This window comes from Brachypodium distachyon, chromosome 2 (genome assembly GCF_000005505.3).
Source record: "Brachypodium distachyon strain Bd21 chromosome 2, Brachypodium_distachyon_v3.0, whole genome shotgun sequence".
NCBI classification, from domain to species: domain Eukaryota; kingdom Viridiplantae; phylum Streptophyta; class Magnoliopsida; order Poales; family Poaceae; genus Brachypodium; species Brachypodium distachyon.
Genome location: NC_016132.3, coordinates 36,040,069 through 36,059,039, shown reverse-complemented (window position 1 = coordinate 36,059,039; position 18,971 = coordinate 36,040,069). Strand labels below are relative to the sequence as shown.

Here is an 18,971-nt window from a genome sequence, read left to right as displayed (position 1 = left end):
GATACAGATAGGATACCATGCATAATCCCAAGTTTTTTTTGACGGGATGTTGCATATTCCCAAGTTAATTCCCAACTCATAGTCGTTCTAGTGGTCGATTGCCATTAGTGAAGGGAAATTTACCCACAAAAAGAAATGAAGAGAAATCCTCATCTTAGGATGGCTGTTTTGTACGCGAAAGTTTGCCGTTGCGGCTGCGACAAGGCGGATGCAATCCTTGCACAATAACCCTGCCATATACTTATATCCCTCGGCATGTATGCACACTCTGCGGCTAATTATCAACCTAACATGGAACTAGATTTTGTTCCCTGTCTCGTGAGAAATGAACTCCCTGCCAGTGGTTTTTTTTTTTTGAGTTGGTAGTTTCTAGTCGTCTGCTATCTCCCTGTTCTAACTTTACAATTTACACATTCGGACGTGGTACCTGCCGACTTGTGACGAGGTTATCTCTGTGGACTTTTAGATTGAAAACATTGCTCAAAAGATAGCCGGCGGCTTGTGGCTTGATGATCTTTTCTCCTCTTTTGTAATCATAACTCTTGAAGTAATATATATTCAGATGAGGACGCTCTTATGTAAACATGTTTTTTTTTGTTTCGGGACACAAAGGGAGTATACGTACTACTCATCAACTTGAGACAATGAAGTAAAAATATCATCTGGAAAAGGGGCGAGCATCGAAGACGTTCTGATCGAATTGCCATGATATATTATCATATTAACATATTACATGATCCTTGCATGACCAGTGGCCGCTAGCCACCTCCTCCTTTCCACGCTTACATCACGCATGACGCAACATTTTGACCAGAGAAAGGATCGAAGGCTTAGCAGCCGGATCGAGCAGCAACAGTCGCGGCCGGCCGGGGTAGCTTCCTACTTCAATTGCTTTCATCAGGGTCATGGGCCACACGACCCGGCTGACAATGCACACTGACCACACCTTTAGTTAGTTAATCCACAGAATCCCCACCCGTATAACTTACAATATCATTATCAATCTGAGGCCACATGATTGCAGATCGTCCATAAATGGAAAGCCACCACCAAACGATCCACTCCACAGTCCACTGCCCACTCACTCATCCTCTTCCTGCAAATCGCCATTGATCAACAATCCAAGGCTCCAACAATGGGCGAGCAGCCAGCTACCATCCCACTGCTGACCCCGTACAAGCTGAGCCCGGGGCTGGAGCTCGCCCACAGGATCGTCCTGGCGCCGCTGACGCGGCAGCGGTCCTACGGCAACGTGCCGCAGCCGCACGCCGCCGTGTACTACGCCCAGCGCGCCACCGCCGGCGGGCTGCTCATCACCGAGGCCACGGGGGTGTCCGACACGGCGCAGGGGTACAGCGACACGCCGGGGGTCTGGACGGCGGAGCAGGTGGAGGCATGGAAGCCCATCGTCGACGCCGTGCACGCCAAGGGCGCCGTGATCTTCTGCCAGATCTGGCATGTCGGGAGGGTGTCGACGTTTGAGTTCCAGCCGGATGGCCAGGCGCCGGTTTCTTGCACGGACAGGAAGGTCAGCCCCCAGATGAGCTTCGATGGGCGGCTCGAGGAGTTCTCGCCGCCTAGGAGGTTGGCGGTGGAGGAGATCCCTGGGATCGTCGACGATTTTAGGAAAGCCGCCAGGAATGCCATTGATGCTGGTATGTATGCAGACTCTCTCCAGGCGAACCCAGATTTGTTTATTATTTATTTTGAGGAAAATTATTTAAATAGTGTTTTAAAACATTCATAGTGAATTTTGTTGCAATTTAAATTTTTGAGCCCGCACCCCTGTTTGCGGGTCCACTACCTACTTTAGTTGCCCTGATCTGCTCTCTTTGTCAATGGTGGTCTGGCAGGGTTTGACGGCGTGGAGATCCATGCCGCCAATGGGTACCTAATTGAGCAGTTTCTCAAAGACAGTGCCAACGACCGCAGTGACGAGTACGGTGGTAGTCTCGAGAACCGGTGCCGCTTTGCACTTGAAATCGTCGACGCTGTCGTGAAGGAGGTGGGTGGAAACCGTGTAGGCATCCGCCTATCCCCCTTCACTGACTACATGGATTGCCATGACTCTGACCCGCACGCCCTGGCCCTCCACCTCGCTACCAAGCTCAACGACCACGGCATTCTCTACGTCCACATGGTCGAGCCGAGGATGGCCATCGTCGATGGCCGGCGGGTGGTGCCGAAGCGGTTGCTGCCGTATAGGGAGGCGTTCAAGGGCACGTTCATCGCCGCTGGTGGGTACGATCGGGAGGAAGGGGACAAGGTGGTCAGCGAGGGGTACACTGACCTCGTCGCATTCGGACGGTTGTTTCTAGCAAATCCGGACCTACCAAAGAGGTTCGAAGTCGGGGCGGCGTTGAACAAATACAACAGGATGACCTTCTATATCTCCGACCCCGTAATCGGCTACACCGACTATCCATTCCTCGACTGATCGAGCTACTTTTCTACCAATTTTACGTGCTAGTGCAATTCTGTTGTGTCACGTGTCGATTGGATGCATTCTTGTGTGTTGTGTTTTCCTCCAAAAATAATGGATCCATATCCATCCATGTGTGATTGTAGCTTCGAATCGAATAAATTCAAATTAAGGCGTCCTGTTCTGTTCCTGTACTCTTTTATACACTCACCCGCTTCAGGCGTGGTATGGATTAGCACAATCGATCTTATGGAAGAACACATACCACCCACATTTGTGGCTTAACTTTGCAGACGACCACCACTATCAGACTAATGGAATATTCACCGATGGCACAGTTGCTTAGCTTTTTTTTTTCCCTATGTGCTTGAAAGAGCAGCACATTTGCTTAGCTACTCAAGAGTACTCGTACAATGTCAAACCGATCGACCAAGCTTCACCCCCTCAGTCACAAATGCTCTTTGTTTGGCCCCTAGAGTCAAACCCAGGCTCTGCCCCTGTTTCCTGACAGCAGATTTCCCATGACTATATAACGCAGAGGTTGCACAAACTGCATGGCAGCATGGCCTAAGTTTTGGTTCTGTTAATTTTCTTTTGCTCAACTCCCAACCTTTGCAAAATTTGTTTCTTACAACAATTCTGCCCAGCCCACATGAACTGCGTTCGTTTGGTTTGTGCCTCAATCAGCTCTGCCAAAACCTCTTATTTGAACAAAGAATATAAAATAAACCTAAATCAATCGGCCCATTGTTTACAAACAGTCTATTGAGAGAGAGCAAATCACGACGCATTAATCGGTGACGGACGACGGATATAGTTGCATGCAAGGGAAGCTTAGAAGCCGCATCCGCCGCCGTCCATTCCCATCTCCGCGTCGATGATCACGTCAGCGGCGCCCTCGCCGATGCCCATCATCATCCCGGCCACCGCCGCCCCAAGCAGCCCCATCCCGAACCCGGACCCCCCACCATCCTGCCTCGCCGGGGCCGCCGCCGGCGCGCCGTACCCGTACGTAGCCGCACCCGCGGCTCCCGGGGCGCCGTAGCCGTACGACGGGTGTCCATGGGTGTACCCATACGGCGGCGGCGGGTACGCGGTCACCGGGGCCGGGGCGCCCTTGACCGGCATCGGCATGGCGGGCGGGGTAACGACATCCGAGAGGCTGTAGGAGATGTGGAGCACGCCGGTCTTGCGGCCGTTCATGGGGCGGCGGACCTGGTAGCTGAGGTGCCGTTGCTCGCGGGGCGGTGGCGCGGCGGAGACGAGCTCGCGCAATGGGACGAACACCTCGCCGACGTCCCGGTCCCCGAAGGCGCGCTCGGCGCGGAGCAGCACGTGCAGGGCGAGGTCCCGCGGGTCGGAGCCGCAGGGGACCGGGAAGCGGAGCGGCGCGTGCCACATGGGGCTCCGGCCCCCCTGGCGGTCGGCGTGGGTCCGGTGCGTCGGCGTCCGCGGGTCGGCGCCGGCGCCCGAGATGGACGCCACCGCGTACACCCGCATCTTGGAGAACACCGTCACCTTCTTCAGGTCCTTGGCCGAGATCAGCGTCACCTCCAGCACCCTGTACGACGCCATCTTGGAGAACACCGTCACCTTCTTCAAGTTAAGTTGGCTGAGCTTGCGAATTCTGTGGCGCGCCGGTCATGTCGGTGGCTTAACGGCATGGGGGTATTTTTGGTCTGTGGAGAGAGTCAAAATGGTCGGCAGCTTCTTACGGCGGAATTTTCCCGGGACAGTTCGCAGGAGAGCACGGAAGTGCATGGTCTGAGCGGTCCCCTGCAAAAATCACCGCGGGCACCGTCCGGTCTAATTTAAATCATGAATTTGAGGCATCGGCTTATTACATTACAATACAAAAAACGCATGCAACAAAAGAATTTCAAGTATGCAACATGGTTGCCTACTTGAAACAGAGCCGAAGCCGAAGCTACTGCTTTGGTTACACTGTTTTGGTTACAGTCTGGCAAGAAGGGCTCTGTTGGTCCTAGATCTTATTCTGTTACGTAGCTCTGTGAGCTTTAAGACGAACTTGTCGTGTTTCGATTCGGAACTTCCTTTTGTGCTGCTGGTTGTAGCAGTTTTCTTTTACCTCGTTGTTGTGGGGTTGAACCATAAAACTGTGTTAGCGGTTTCTTTACGGGAAATTGATGGTAAGAGCCCATTGTTTTAAAAAAAACGTAACATGATTGCAGCATTTTTTATGGTATATAAAAAACAAACAAGAAAAACATTGCCGTAAACCGCTTTTAGTTAGAACGTTTTTTCATACATCTCAAACGTTGCATGTTACGAGAGAAGCAACAGATAATGAAGAAAGATGCCTGCGAGTGCGGCTGCGTGCATCATTTAAGTGATCTCGATTGTTCATCCCACGGTTTTATCTCGTTATTATGATTTATCCTTTTTTAATGCAATTTCACACCTCTCTTTTTTTGACACAAAACACTAGGAAAGGTCCCTAATGTGTCATTTTCATTGACATATGGTGAATATGTACAATGGATATTTACAAGGTTATCAAATTGCACTCTTCCATGAAAAAAATCGATTATTTCAAAATATTGTTGACCTCGGCTTGATCCCACACAAAGTCACTAATAAACTTACACTTAAATATTTTCATATAAACATAACAAAAATATGGTGAGAGGCAACACGTGAGCATTGAAGTGGTTTAACGTCCAGGGGTAGGCTAGAAGGGGTTGTGCTGGACCCGGTAGTGATGGGCTGCCTAGATTGGCCCAATTATCTGCCATCGTTAACTTGGGCTAGAACGCTCCTACCCCTGGAAGCTAGACCGGCCATGTTTTTTTTTTTGAAAAAAGGAGAACTTCCCCTAACTTCATTAATGAAACCATAGATAGGTTCTACAAAGTTTTGTAAAAAAAAAAGGCTACTGACTAAATGTTCGGTAGGCATAATTGAAGCCCACGGCTTCGGTTTCACAGTTCATCATAGGCGGCATGGTGACATATCGGTGACGAAGATTCAGAACCAAGTGAGCTGAACACAGACGAAAGCCACACAACAACTGAAGCATCTCGAAGTCATCACGCTTCAATCATTCTCCCCACAGGCGCCCGGCCTCTTGAGCGATTGAAGATCTCCCCTGCTACGCGCCTCAGCAACTCAGTCCCATGGTGTAGCGCCTTTAGCACCCTTGGTATCTGCAATTCGCTCCAATAGTCAATCCAATAACAAATATGAAAAATGGTCTCAGCAGGATCACTTGGTAGAACAAAATCAAAACATGCTTTGTTTCTGGTTTTCCACAACGTCCAAAAGATAGCTGCTAAGAGAACCTTGGCAATCGATAAATCTAGACCATGAAAATGTTTGATCCAAGTTCCAACCATCAATTTCCCCCAAAGAGTTTGGAGCTGGACCAGTGACAAAAGACACCTGGAACACACCCGAAACAAATCTTGCAAGGGGACATCTGAACATGAGATGGTCAATTGATTCATCTCTAGCGCAGAACATTCGTTGATGATCTCCCTCCCAGCCTCTTTTCAGTAAACACTTTGGTCAGAATTATGCTTTAGGGCTTTCCCCTACAGTCTTTCCATAAAAAAAAGATTTCCATTTTCCAAAATACCCTACAAACTTTTTTTGGTCTCCTGATCTGCAGGGAGTTGTACAAGATTTTCATTTTCGATGGGAGTTTCATTTTCCATAATACCCTGCAAAATTTCTCTCCCTTCATCCAAGTGACATAATCATTACAATCTGACAACACTATGTCCCTAATAATCTGGGACATCTCCTACCAGTGCACAGCCAACTACCCACCACAGTCATCTTTTGAAACTGAGACAAGCACCTTCAGAAGTGACAAGCTTGTGTACAGTAACATTTTTACTGACAGTCAAGGTGTACAGCCTCTGAAACCTCTAAGCTAAAGTAGTGTTTTCGGTCCAATTGTCCTCTCAAATTCTTGTTTGTTTACCAGACCCAATCACTCTGAACTCACAGACTATAAAAAATATCCTTTAGCCCAAGCAACCCAAACCAGAACTGTGGCACCCCTCTCCCAGGCACAGCTTGTGTAAGTGTTTTCTTCTGAAGATATTTTTTATTCAAAATACTTTGCCAAAGCCCATGTTTTCTAGCTTCCAAAGCCATTTTGCAAGCAAACTAGTGTTCGTTAATTCCATCTCTAAGACACCTAAACCTCCTAAATCCTTAGGAGTACACACGGAGGGCCAGTTAACAAGGTGATATTTCCTTGTGCCTTGGTCCTCTTGCCAAAGTAATTTGGACCTAAAATAGGCCAACTTTAGGCCAACTTTTTTTTAACCCCCTTGGGCATCCTATAAAAGGAGAGCATGTAGAAGGGCATAGAGAAGAGACATGCATTGAGCAGGGTAGCTGCCCCCCCCCCCCCCCCCCCAATAGAGAGCACCTTTCCCTGCCAACAGCTCATTCTCTTCTCCACCTTGTCTTCCACAAATTTCCAGTGCTTACTTTATAGTCTAGTTTGGTCAATAGGTATAGCCAGATATTTCATGGGCAACACTCCTGGCTGACAGGAGAAATTTTTACCATACATGCCAGCATAATCATTAGCAGCTCCTAAACAGAAAACCCCACTCTTCATGAAGTTGATTTTCAATCCTAAAAGTTGCTCAAATAGACAAAGAATGAACTTTAAGTTTCTTGCAGTCGCATCCCCCTCTTGTAGTAAAAAGATTGTGTCACTTGCATATTGTAAAATTGCTATGCCATTTTCATGCAGGTGAGGAACAATCCCTTTAATCTGGACCGGCCTTGTGCACGGCATGGTCCAAGACCAGGCATATTTATCTTTTTACATAGTTCCAAAAAAAAATCATCTTTGCACATCATATGTGTATGAGTAAAAACAAAGCATGTCGGTCATGGTGGCACCACAATAGGGCGGTACTGGCTGGGTAGGCTAGCGATTTTTTCAATTTTATTTTTGTTTTCCATTTTTATTTATTCACTTCTCAATCTTAAATATTTCCCCATTTCTTCAATAAATACATGATTTTTTTTCTGTATATATGAATATTATTTAAATGTACATGTATATTTTTCCGATTTTTTTTTGTGAAGATTTGTTTATGAAAGTTATGAACATTTTGTTTTGTAGATTATGAATATTTTTAATACTTATGAACATTTATTCAACATCATGAATGTTTGTCTAGAAGATATTCATCCATTCAATAATGGATGTTCAATTTATCAAGAAAAGTACTCACTAGTTTATTAATAAAAGTGTTCAACAAGTCCTCATTCACTAGTTTATTAATAAAAGTGTTCAACCTAAGATCTCATTTCGTGTTCTTATTTTTCTAGTCAACTAAACACTGCACTCAATGGATTGTTTTTTCGTTTCTTTGACCTTTTTCATCTAAAGGTGGAGATTTCGCGGGGGTGGGATCCCTATCCTTCATGGTAAGTATGGAAAATAGGGTTTGCACCACAAAAGAGCATATGCCATAATTTTACTCATTTCCTTTTGTGGTCGAGACTGATTACCCTAGTTGGTTTATGATATTACGGTGGCTTGCTAATTCAATCTGCATTACATATCTGATCATATGCTCCACTTCACTTTGCGCTTTGATAAGATGTATCCAAACTCCACATGGAAGTCGCAAAGGGTATACATGCTTATATCATATCAACCCTACACAAAAAATCTCCATGTGCATAATTCATTTGCATAGACAATACAATATCTCCAACTAAATCGACACACGTGGCACAATGTAGTGGTTTCAAACCGTCATCATGTGTGTTCTCATCCCTACCTCAGGCTAAAAATGGTGTGATTAAGCAATCCCCTAATCACGAAAAATCGGTACGCAAAAACTATCAATGGGCTAGTAAGCCCTCCAAGCCATTCCTTTTTCTTCTTCTTCTCATTCTAGTTCCTACCTTGATCCTTTTCTAGTCAACATGGGCTACTATCCCTTGCAACCAGTTAGGCCCATTTACATATACTTTTGGTTCTCTTGAGTGCTCGCCTTAGTAAATTTCACTCTTCCACACGCAAACCCCCGCGTCCGTTTCAAATATCCGCCGCACCGAACAACCACGTGTCCAAACAATTCAAATTATTTTGAATACTTGGACCGTGTCCTCGCCTTGTCACGCGTTTTCACCCGCTCGACTAATATAAATACCCCGTATCGCCTCGGCGCCGAGGCCCGCTCTACAGAGATCATTTTTTTCCCTTTGGTTTTTCTTTTCCCCATCTGATTTCCATCATGCGTCCCCCACCGTCCCCCAGCGAGCCCGATATCCCCAAAATTCCCCAACCCCCGAAACCTGAAGAGGGCAGCCGCAAACCCAACCCTGAGCCCCGTCCGATAGTCCCCGCACCCAGATCTAGGGTTTCGCCTCCCCGCTTCAGGAGGATGGCCGACCCCGCCGTCGGCGGCTCCCTTGTGCGCGCCGAGAACTGGAACCCCCAATTCGGCGACATGGTCTGGGGCAAGGTCAAGTCGCACCCGTGGTGGCCCGGCCACGTCTACAGCCTCTCCCTCTCCGACGACCCGGAGGTGCACCGCGGCCACCGCGAGGGCCTCGTCCTCGTCGCCTTCTTCGGCGACGGCAGCTACGGCTGGTTCGAGCCGCAGGAGCTCGTCCGTTTCGCCGACCAATTTGCCGAGAAGATCTCGGTCGGGGGCAACCGCCCCTTAGCCGCCGCCGTCGCGGAGTCCATCGACGAGATCGCGCGCCGCAGCGCGCTCGCGCTCCTCTGCCCCTGCCGCGGACCCGACTCCTTCCGCCCCCACAACGAGGACCCAAGTTACCTCCTGGTGAACGTCCCCGGGTTCGACTGCAACGCCGAGTACCTCCCCGCGCAGGTGACGGCCGCCCAGGAGCGGTTCGTCCCGGGGAAGTTGATGGGCTTCCTGCAGGACGCTGCCGTTTATCCGAGGGACGCCGCCCAAACGGCCGGCCGGACCTTGCCGGGGGTCGAGATGGCGGCGATGCTAGTTGCGTACCGACGATCAAGGTATGAGAAGTATGATATTACCTACGCGGAGGCATTCGGAGTGGACCCGGAGAAGGCGCTCGAAGCTGAGATAAAAGCCGAGGCTGAACGGTCTCAACGAGGTATCGACACCCACCTGCCCTATCCTAGTAGTACTGATGTTCACTGCTATGTTATTGTTTTTGCCGTGTATTTATACTGGATGGTTAAGCTAATTTGTTCTGATGTGAATAGTAGATTCGATATCTGGGGTTCAGATAATTTTCTCTCTCTTTGGTTGGAACTGCTTGTTGCATGTAGGTGAAAGTTGCTGCTGGTATAGATTAACTAACATTAGTTTTTCTTTTATGAGAATAGTGGATCAGATATTTCTGGTTCAGATGATAATATTTCTTTCTTGTCGGATGGCTTGTAGCATGTAGGTGAAAATTGTTTGGCTCTGAATAGTTGAGCTACACTGTTTATAGAAATCGTAAGCACATTTTGTGCGAAACAACGCTAGTTATGACTAGTGAGTTCTACTGTGTTACAGAATAAAACCCAAATCAAGTAAAGTTTGATAGTTATGCATATCGTGTGATTCACCTAGAGTTGTTCCAAAACATGGATATGTGTATGTGTATGATAGGACCATAGACAATCCAATTTTCTATCGTTCCCATCTAGTTATGATGAATACAGATATTAGATGTACAATGGATTTATTTCTCCACTGTGTTGTGTACATGAAAATATTTTTAAAGTGAGAATTGTGTGTGTTGTGATGCTTTGGATTTCAAAATACTTTTTACTGCATAGATATATTTCCTTGATTTGGGCACTTGCTATTAACTGCACTTTTCTAAGGCCATGTGGTGCCTTAACACTGATATTTTTATATGTTTGTGGTTTCCTTACTTTTCTTATAATTGTGCATCATTTTCTGTCGATAGCAGCCATTGCATTTCATCTCATCTTGCATCTTGGATCTTGGTCTGTTTTCACATTGTGTGTTTGTTCATCCCTTCATATTCTGTCATACCGACGCATAATTAAATTTCAGCAAATTTTTTGTCATGTGTTGATGAGGGCATTAGGCTCATGCTTCATAAGGAACTGCTTTAGTATTAACACTGATTCTGAATGAAAGTTTGTCAAGGTGCCTGATAAAAACATATCAGTGATTGGCTGAGAAGTCAGAAATGAATGCACTTGTGGCATTTTTCTACATGACATGTTTTATTTTGGATGCACCATTTCCTCTTCATCATTGAAGCAGGCATTGAGGTAAGGTGGTTGAGTTCACCTGTACATCGTGAAGGAAGGGATCAAGTTAAGCTAGTTATGCTCTACACTGACCAGTTGAGGTGCCTATTAGTTTTTATGTTCATAAACATGTATAAATAGATCTATAAAGGTAATTAAGAACGTTTTCTATCATCTTAGACATGCCTGTTAGTTCAACCATTCTTTCTAGGAGCTCGGTTAGGACATCTCTGTTCTTTTTCATAGTGAAATTAATCCAGCTGCACGCCAGCCATTTTTTCGTTAATCTCAAAACAATTTGAATACGAAGTACAAAGTGTTCTTCGCAATTGTCGAATTGATGTCCTGCTGAGAGAGCCTTGTCTCAAGTACAGCAAGTTGCATCCGACATGTGCAAGATCTAACCTACAAAATGGTGAAAGGCTTATAGAAACGCATCAGCTAAAACATCTCGCACTAATCAGCAATTCTGGGCACTGAATCCCACCCATGTTTTGTCTTCTCATCATCTTCCACAATTGACTGTTCGATGCTCCAAGTGGGCCTCTAGCTGAATTTGAACAGTGGACAATAGGACCCATCAGGAATGCGTGCCTGCTTGAATGAGAACGGGCTGCGCTGAGTCGTTACTCATTAGGAGTGAGTTTGTTGCTGTCTGCTCCAGGAAACTTGTTGTGGATGTGCGTCAGTTTCATTGGAATCAATTAACATGACGTTCCGTAACCCGCTGAGATGATTAGAAGCTCTTGCAGCAGTTCCAGTCTGCCGGTTTAGCTACAGACGAGCTGCTGCGATGAGAAGGTTCTGTGGATCCGTGGTTCGTTTCCTGGACCTATCATGGAAGGGATGTCTCATATCCAAGATGAACAGAAAAGGAGTGGCCGGTTCGTTACCTTCGAAACTCCCAAGTGCTTGTCCCCTCCGGAGTTGAGAGCGAATCATATGCCATTTCCACTCGCCACAGAAAATCCGTTCGCTTCTTCCTGGATACCGTTAGCTGGGTAACAATACCCACGGAAAACCGGATGGCGTCGCTCGCACCGGCAGTTTTGGACTAACCTGGCTTGAACAGAAAGCCCCTTAGATCCAGCAATTAACTTAGCTTAGCTCTGACGTGATGGCCTTCAGCACCGTGGGAGCTCCATGCTGTCAGATTCCCTGCAAAATTCATGTGGTGCAGACAGGGGGAACCAAGAATCTGACCAAGGAGTTCCACAGGATTCGTTTGGAATTCTCTAGTTTGTTTAACAGTGGTAGACGAGCCAGACTTTAAGGAGGGTCACCCGACCGGGACCAACTTGGTCCTGCTCCACCGGACAACGAGCTGACCCGGTTATTTCCGAATTTTATGTCATTATTATAGGAATAATACGAACTTGGTGGTCTAGTGTCGTACTAAGAGTAGGCTAAGGCATCTAAGGGACCGAGACAAGTATCTCTACAAGCAAATTTTAATTAACACGGAGTACCTCTCAAAAAATAAACTAACACGTAGTACCTCTCCATCTTGCAATCGCACGCCCGCCTCACCTTTCATGAGGTGGGGCGAAGGTGCTCTCTTTTTGTTCATTCAAAGGGTTAAAAGTAAAATAAATATGGCAGTAATTAAAAATAGTTTTTAGTTTGAAGGCAAAAATCTAGGAATATTTCTGTACGAATTGTTTTTTCTTTGTGAGATAAATCTTGGTCCTTGGACACACCCCTTTTCAATATTGGAATACATTTTACTCCTATTGAGATTTCAATTGGTGGTGGCACAGGTATGTTATCTTCAGGTCAAATCACTTACTGGTCTACAAAAATGTGCTATATGGACATAGTTGATTTCATTTGATATATATCTTTTCTAAACGATTTTATTTCACTTAAATTTATTTGTTAGTGTAAATTTTGTATCAACGCATAGGCATAAATTATGATACAATTTCTAGACGGCTTACCCCCTTCGAGTTATGTCTTGATTTCTTTACTCGAGTTAGGGTTTTGAGGGGAAAAACTTACCTTGATTGGCAAATAGGCTATAGCTGGCGGAGTCGGGACGAAGTAGTCACAACCTGACCTGATAGGCTAGATGGTGCTCGATGACGATGATAGTGTCATCCTCATTGAGGCTGTGACAATTCTATGTTGCAATGTGGTAGCGAAGAAGTGTCGACGCAGGGGGGGGAACACAATAGTGTTATGCCTGGCTTAGTTAGAGGGGAGTAGTCACAACATGACCTAATAGGCTGGACGATGCTCGACTACAATGATAGTGTCATCTTCATTGAGGAGGCGGCAATTCTAATGGTGCAATGTGGGAGTGAAGGAGTGTTGACACAGGGAAATAAAATAGAGCTATGGCTGGTGAAGTTGGAGGGAAGTAGTCATAGCATGACCTGATAGGCTGGATGATGCTCAACTACGATGATAGTGTCATCTTCATCGAGGAGGCGTCGTCTAATGGTACAATGTGGGAGCGAGCAGTGTCGACACATGAAAAGACCATAGGGCTATGGTTGGTAGAGTTGGACGGAAGTAGCCATAGCATGACCTGATAGCCGGACGATGTTTCACTATGATGATAATGTTATCTTATTTGAGGCGGCGACAATTTGAGTGGTGTGATGTGGGATGGAAGGAGTGTCGACACTGTGGAAATACAATAGGGCTCGTTGATATCCGAGAAAATGCCGATGAAGCGTTAGAATGAGGAAGTAGTTAGTGGTGGAGGAGTGGAAATCGTTGCAGATATGACTTGTTAGTTTGGGTGATCATCAAACCTAGTTTTTTCGACTCGGGGCAATAAGACATCTCATGTTCGGGCAACGAGTAGAGATGTATAGGGTTTCGAGGAGGGTAGGTGACATGAATTTGTTTTGAGCCCGTCTGATTTGCTTGATTTCTTATCAAGGGAATAGAAAAAAATGTAGAATTGAAATGTCACAACCCTTGAGTCCTACAAGACTAGAAAGCTGTATTAATTAGTTACTACCTCCGGTGTTAAATTCCTGTCGTGGTTTTAGTTCAAATTTGTACTAAAACCTATTTGAACTAAAACCACGACAATAATTTAGGATCGGGGGAGTATTGTTTGGCATACCACAATAAAATAAATAAAATGAATTTAGTTTGATTGTATGTAAATTTTCCTCCAAACTAGAGTGGACTTGAAGTTTTAGGAAACATTTCTAAGGATTTCAATGATGCGAATCAAACAAACTATACACGGTTTATTTTCTAAAAATTAAATATTCAAAAGATTTTATGAAGTTTCTTTGAGTCAAAGAAACTTAGGGTTTGGGAGAACCTATGTACCCGGAGATGGGATTGTCACCACTTATTTTGTTAGATTAGACCAAACCAAGTCGAAAACAATTCGCCCACCTCAAGTTTGCCTCGACAGTCCGTCACCACTCCCCACTCCATTCTCCGAGAAGAAAAAACAAACTTCCATGTGGCATTCAAGTACTACTTGTGTGAGTATACTTGCTAACCACAGAGTTTCCCCTGTCTCGTCACCCTGGCTGGTTTGGCCCCACATGCAGCTTTTGCGCTGCTGCAGAATCGAGACTCGAGCGGCGACGTCTTGTCCAGCATTTGACCACTTGAACAAAGTCCCCGATTTGTTTTCTTCTTTTGCTTCTATTTTCGTCGCTTTGGTACAAAGTGCTCGTGGTAGCCTGATAAACATTGTCAAGCATGCTAACCGGTCCTTAAGTATTTCTAACACTCTGCATGGTCGACCGTCCCCAAATATATATATATAATAAAATGAAAATTAGACCCATGGTTGGATTCTGAGGACACATGACCAAACAAGTTCTTTTTGCACTCTAGAAAAAAGTCCTATTTCTTTTTTGCTGTAGAAAAGTCTTATTTCTTTTTGCTGTAAAAAAGCCTTATTTCTTTTTTGGTGTAAAAAATCAAAAAAAAAATCTTTCCTTGCATTCTTTCTGTTTTGATAGGTCCTGGTATTACATTCCTTGAATGAAACGCCTGATTTGAAATTGAAATGCTTGATACTTTCTACAGATCCATGTCAAATTCTTGCTTTCTTGGATATATTTGTCCATTTTTATGTACTTTCGATATTCTAGTTTACTAGTTTTACCATTATTATATATCCTCTGTTTCAGTCATGTGGTGCATGAATCTATAACTAGGAACAGTGAAGAATATGAATATATCCATGACGCGTGCTGCATTGACTTTATTTCTGTGCTGTTTATCCCCCTGTCTTCGTCCATGTCTGCCTTGTCGCTCTGCGAGCTAACGTGTGCCATGCCTTTGCAGCTCGGCCGCTCAGGGGCCGGCAGAGGATGCCGCTGCCGGAGAATGAGGCCGCCCCGCCCGCCAGGGGCCGGAGGGGCGCCGCGGGAGCCGCCGCGAGGCTCATGGAGAAGATCGTGCCTGGCGCCCCGGCCATGAAGCTCAGGGCCAGCAGCAGCAGCAGCAGCAGCAAGAAGGACCAGTACCTGCTCAAGCGCCGGGAGCCCGCCGCGCTCCCTGACGCGCCGGAAGACGGCGGCCCTCCGCCTGGGTTCCCCCCGGCGGCGGCTGCCGAGCCGCAAACCCCGCCGTTGCCCGGCAGCGGCGGCGCCGGCGACGAGGAAGAAGAGTTCATGCTCCAGAGGCGCGCGCTCCCCCCTGCCGGCGAGGGCAGCAGCGCGGACGCCGCCGCTGGCGTCCCGGCGAAGAAGAAGGCCAAGGCCAAGAAGGCCCGCGTCAAGCGCGAGAGGGAAGAGCCGGAGTCCTCTGGCGCTGCGGCGGCTGGAGAAGCCGCCGCGGCTGGGGAAGAGCCCAAGAAGAAGACCAAAAAGAAGAAGCTCGCTGAGCTTAACGGAGGCTTCCCCATGGCCGGCGCCTCCTCCAGCAGCGGCGCGAAATCAGGCGCCGCTCCCAAGGTCGAGCTCGAGGAGCTGGATCTGAAGCAGGTAATGTCCGACCTCCAAAAGCTCCCTGTGCTTCCCTTCCACGGCGCATCCGGCGGACGCATCTCTGACGCCTCTCAATCCTTCGTCCTCGCGTTCCGCTCCAAACACTACAAGAAGAGCTACGAGAACGATCCGCCTGAAGAATCTAAGAAGAACAGCTCGGATAATGCTCCGGCGGCCGCGGCTGCCGCTGATGGCCAGCCGCCCAAGCCGGCCAAGAAAAAGCAGCCGGTAATGAGGCCGGCCGACCCCACCAGCGCCGGCGTGAAGCGCGGGCCCTCTGACCGGCAGGAGGAGCTGGCCTCCAAGAAGAAAATCAAGCTCGAGAAGCTGAAGACTCTGGCCGCCGACAAGAAGGCTGGGCTGGAGCTGAAAGACACTGCGGCTGCGGCTGCTGCTCCGCTCGGGGCTCAGCAGCAGCAGCCACGGGCTGGCATGAAGGAGAAGGCGGCGGCCATGGCGGTGGCTGCCAAGAAGAAGACGCCTGCGCCTGCGGCGCCGGCAAGAGCCGTGAGGACGGCGTCGCCGACGGCGCTGATGATGAAGTTCCCGCTGAAGAGCACGCTGCCGTCGGTGGCGTCCCTGAAGGCCCGCTTCGCGCGCTTCGGGCCGCTGGACATCGACGGCATCCGCGTGTACTGGAAGTCCCACATGTGCCGGGTTATCTACAGGTTCCAGTCTGACGCCGAGGTCGCGCTCAAGTACGCCAAGGCCAATGCCATGTTCGGCCAGCTGACGCCGAATTACTATCTCCGCCCTGTGGAGTCTTCGTCCGCCGACATGGGCCCTGATGCCGCGGCGGCGCCTGTCCCGCCGCCGCGCTCTGACCTGCGGCTCATGGAGACCACGCCGTTCAGGCCTGGGAGCTCCGGCAATGGCGCTCCCCTGACGCTGTCCAGGGCTGTGCCGGCGCGCGCGGCCGCCGGGCAGCAGCCCAAGTCCATCCTGAAGAAGAACAATGATGATGGCGCGCTGGCCGCTGCGGCCAGGGACTCCCCTCGGGTGAAGTTCGTGCTGGACGCTGGGGACAGCAAGGTGGAGCCACCGGCAGTGCCGGATGCTGTTGCTGCTGCCGCTGCACCGGGCAGCAGCAAGATGGGGAGGTCGGTCGGCTTCGCGCCGCCGCCTCTGATGCCGCCGCCCCGTCCGGCGCAGCCCACTGTGCAACTCCCTATGCATGCTCAGCCACTGCAGCTTTCCCGTGCTCCGGCTGTGCAGCAGCAGCTCCCGCCGCCACCTCTGCTACCATACCAGCCATCGCCGTCATACCAGCCTCCTCGCACCAATGAGCCACTGCAGTACCTGCCTCCTTCTCGCCTCAACGAGCCGTCGCCGTATGCCCCTCGTCACATGGAGGTGCCGCCGTCTTTCGCGGCACAGCCGCCGTACCAGCTGCCTCGCCACAGCGAGGGGATACTCCCGCTCGCCCACCCCGGTCAGCCGCCTCTGCCATACCCACCCCATCCCGGCTTCCCTGGACAGCAGTACCGCCCCAACGATATGCCGCCAGCTCACCCCGTTGCCCACAACGCCGCCACTAGCTCCGCCAACACCGCCAGTAGCTCCGCCAACGCCGCCGGAGAAGACATCCCAGTGTGGAAGAGGGGACCGAAGGAGTTCGACGCTGAGCTGAAGAGGGTGATGCTGGGGATCGCCAAGCTGGTGGAGCCCCTGACGGACAAGAACGGTAACTTCCCCTACCACCTCTTCAGCGGTTCAGCATGATCTGAAGCAAAGCTCCATCCATGGTAACTGCTGCCCTCTGCATTGGATCTGACTGCTAGGTCCCAGTGGCAGTGGCGATAGAGCTAGTGCAGGAGTGTAGTAAAAGAGGCTGATGCCTCTCGTGACATGTATTAGTGAAAATTACCTGTCGTTTATCTGGATTTCTCTCTCTGGATTGGTTCTTAGACATCGTCAGACTCCAAGTTCGAATATGGTTATGGACCCAGATGTTGTATGGTTAAGTCGGAATTATGGGTTTGCATCCTAGCCCGCGGCGAAAAATCTTTGAACAATATAGCCAATTTGATATTCGAATTCTTTTTTCTCCATTGTAGAAGTAGAAAGTTTTTTTACTGCAGCTTCTTAGTAAAAAGTAATTCCGTAGTACGAACGGGGATCCAGGGATTCAATCGGGGGAGCATTCTTGATAAAAAAAAGTTTTTTTTTTCACAAACACCGCTATTCGGCCTACACTGTGGAGGCCTTTATAGGGTAACATTCATGGTCTTTGCACAAAATGCATTCCTCCAGCGTCTTTCACCTGAATTCCGATGGGCTATTTCCACATTTTCATGCAAAATAACAAAATATTTCTTTTGTAAAAAACTTGTTTTAACGGTTGATATACAATTTAGAACAGTAAAACTGAAACCCCTAGCATCTGTGACTGTCCAATCGTGCACTCACACGGTATCTGGTCATTCATTCGTAGTCCTATAGAGCAGCTGGCTCCCGTGGAAAAATTTAAGCCTTTTGGTTAATCGGGACACTCGGACCTATTTGGGCCGAGTTGGAGTCCAGTACCAGTGTGGAATCTGATCGATCAAACCGACAGGTCGATGGGAAAAACCTTCAAATTAATCAAATCTCCAGCTTGCTAGGAAAAAGGAAATGTGAAGCAAAAAATAAACAACGCTTTCTGCCAAAAATATGAGTCAGTTTGTCCAAACATAACTACCATGTCTCACTTCTTCATAAAATTGTGAAATACCTTTTTTTCCAAAAAAGAGGGAGTACCCCCGGCCACTAATCATGTTCTTCCTACCATTATATTGTCGAAACTAACGAGCACGTCAACATGCGTCATCACAATCTAACGTATTAGGAAAAGGCAGAAAGAAATAGTACCAAGACTACGCGACAAAACATTTCCCCCTAAATGGAGTAGAATGCATAGTGATTTTATTTTACAACAAGACTGGAACGATGAATATGCATCATTTTAATTAACACGGTATTTGCCAATCTATTTTGAATGTATGACCATTCCACTTGGATTTGTTGTTAGTTTTATGATCAGTTCTTTTTTAAACAATAACTCTACTATAACGATAGAATATTACCGTGAGGCATTTATGGGTAGATACTCTAGATAGATTGTCTAGATCTCATGTTTCTTATTATGAACAAAACAAATGTACTATACTCTAAAAAGAACATCCCTCATATCTTTCTTCCTTTATAGAGAAATCATTCTTTTCATGGAGCAAAGTAATGAACAAATGTTGCATCACAATCAAACAATATTGTAATGGTTTGTTATATCTAAGTCGCCTGATTTTTAGTTAGAGATAAGTTGATTCCTCAGCCACTGGATATGGTTCGTGCTTTAAGATTCGGAATGAACGACGAAAAGAGGAGAGTCGGATGACGTCCAAATAACAATCAAATGGCTATGATACGTCAA

At 47.7% G+C, this 18,971-nt stretch overlaps 3 protein-coding genes across 4 annotated transcripts; 2 read left to right on the top strand and 1 right to left on the bottom strand.

Annotated features, from left to right (window-relative positions):
• Nucleotides 1-997: 997 nt before the first annotated feature.
• On the top strand, nucleotides 998-2,612 carry LOC100826659 (putative 12-oxophytodienoate reductase 4). Its single transcript, XM_003568890.4, has 2 exons — nucleotides 998-1,655; nucleotides 1,854-2,612. Exons 1-2 carry the CDS (start codon nucleotides 1,136-1,138, stop codon nucleotides 2,435-2,437), a joined length of 1,104 nt encoding a protein of 367 aa, XP_003568938.1. The 5' UTR covers nucleotides 998-1,135; the 3' UTR covers nucleotides 2,438-2,612.
• A 481-nt stretch (nucleotides 2,613-3,093) lies between these two features.
• On the bottom strand, nucleotides 3,094-4,127 carry LOC100834400 (protein SRC2). Its single transcript, XM_003566510.4, has one exon. It carries the CDS (start codon nucleotides 3,995-3,997, stop codon nucleotides 3,257-3,259), a length of 741 nt encoding a protein of 246 aa, XP_003566558.1. The 5' UTR covers nucleotides 3,998-4,127; the 3' UTR covers nucleotides 3,094-3,256.
• A 4,560-nt stretch (nucleotides 4,128-8,687) lies between these two features.
• LOC100833788 (proline-rich protein 36) lies at nucleotides 8,688-17,611 on the top strand. Of its 2 annotated transcripts, XM_010233402.3 has the most exons (3): nucleotides 8,688-9,520; nucleotides 14,919-15,559; nucleotides 15,677-17,611. In XM_010233402.3, exons 1-3 carry the CDS (start codon nucleotides 8,815-8,817, stop codon nucleotides 17,282-17,284), a joined length of 2,955 nt encoding a protein of 984 aa, XP_010231704.1. In that variant the 5' UTR covers nucleotides 8,688-8,814; the 3' UTR covers nucleotides 17,285-17,611. The 2 variants fall into 2 exon arrangements, with proteins under 2 accessions (XP_010231704.1, XP_003566556.2); XM_003566508.4 differs by having other exon boundaries at nucleotides 14,919-17,611.
• Nucleotides 17,612-18,971: the final 1,360 nt, after the last annotated feature.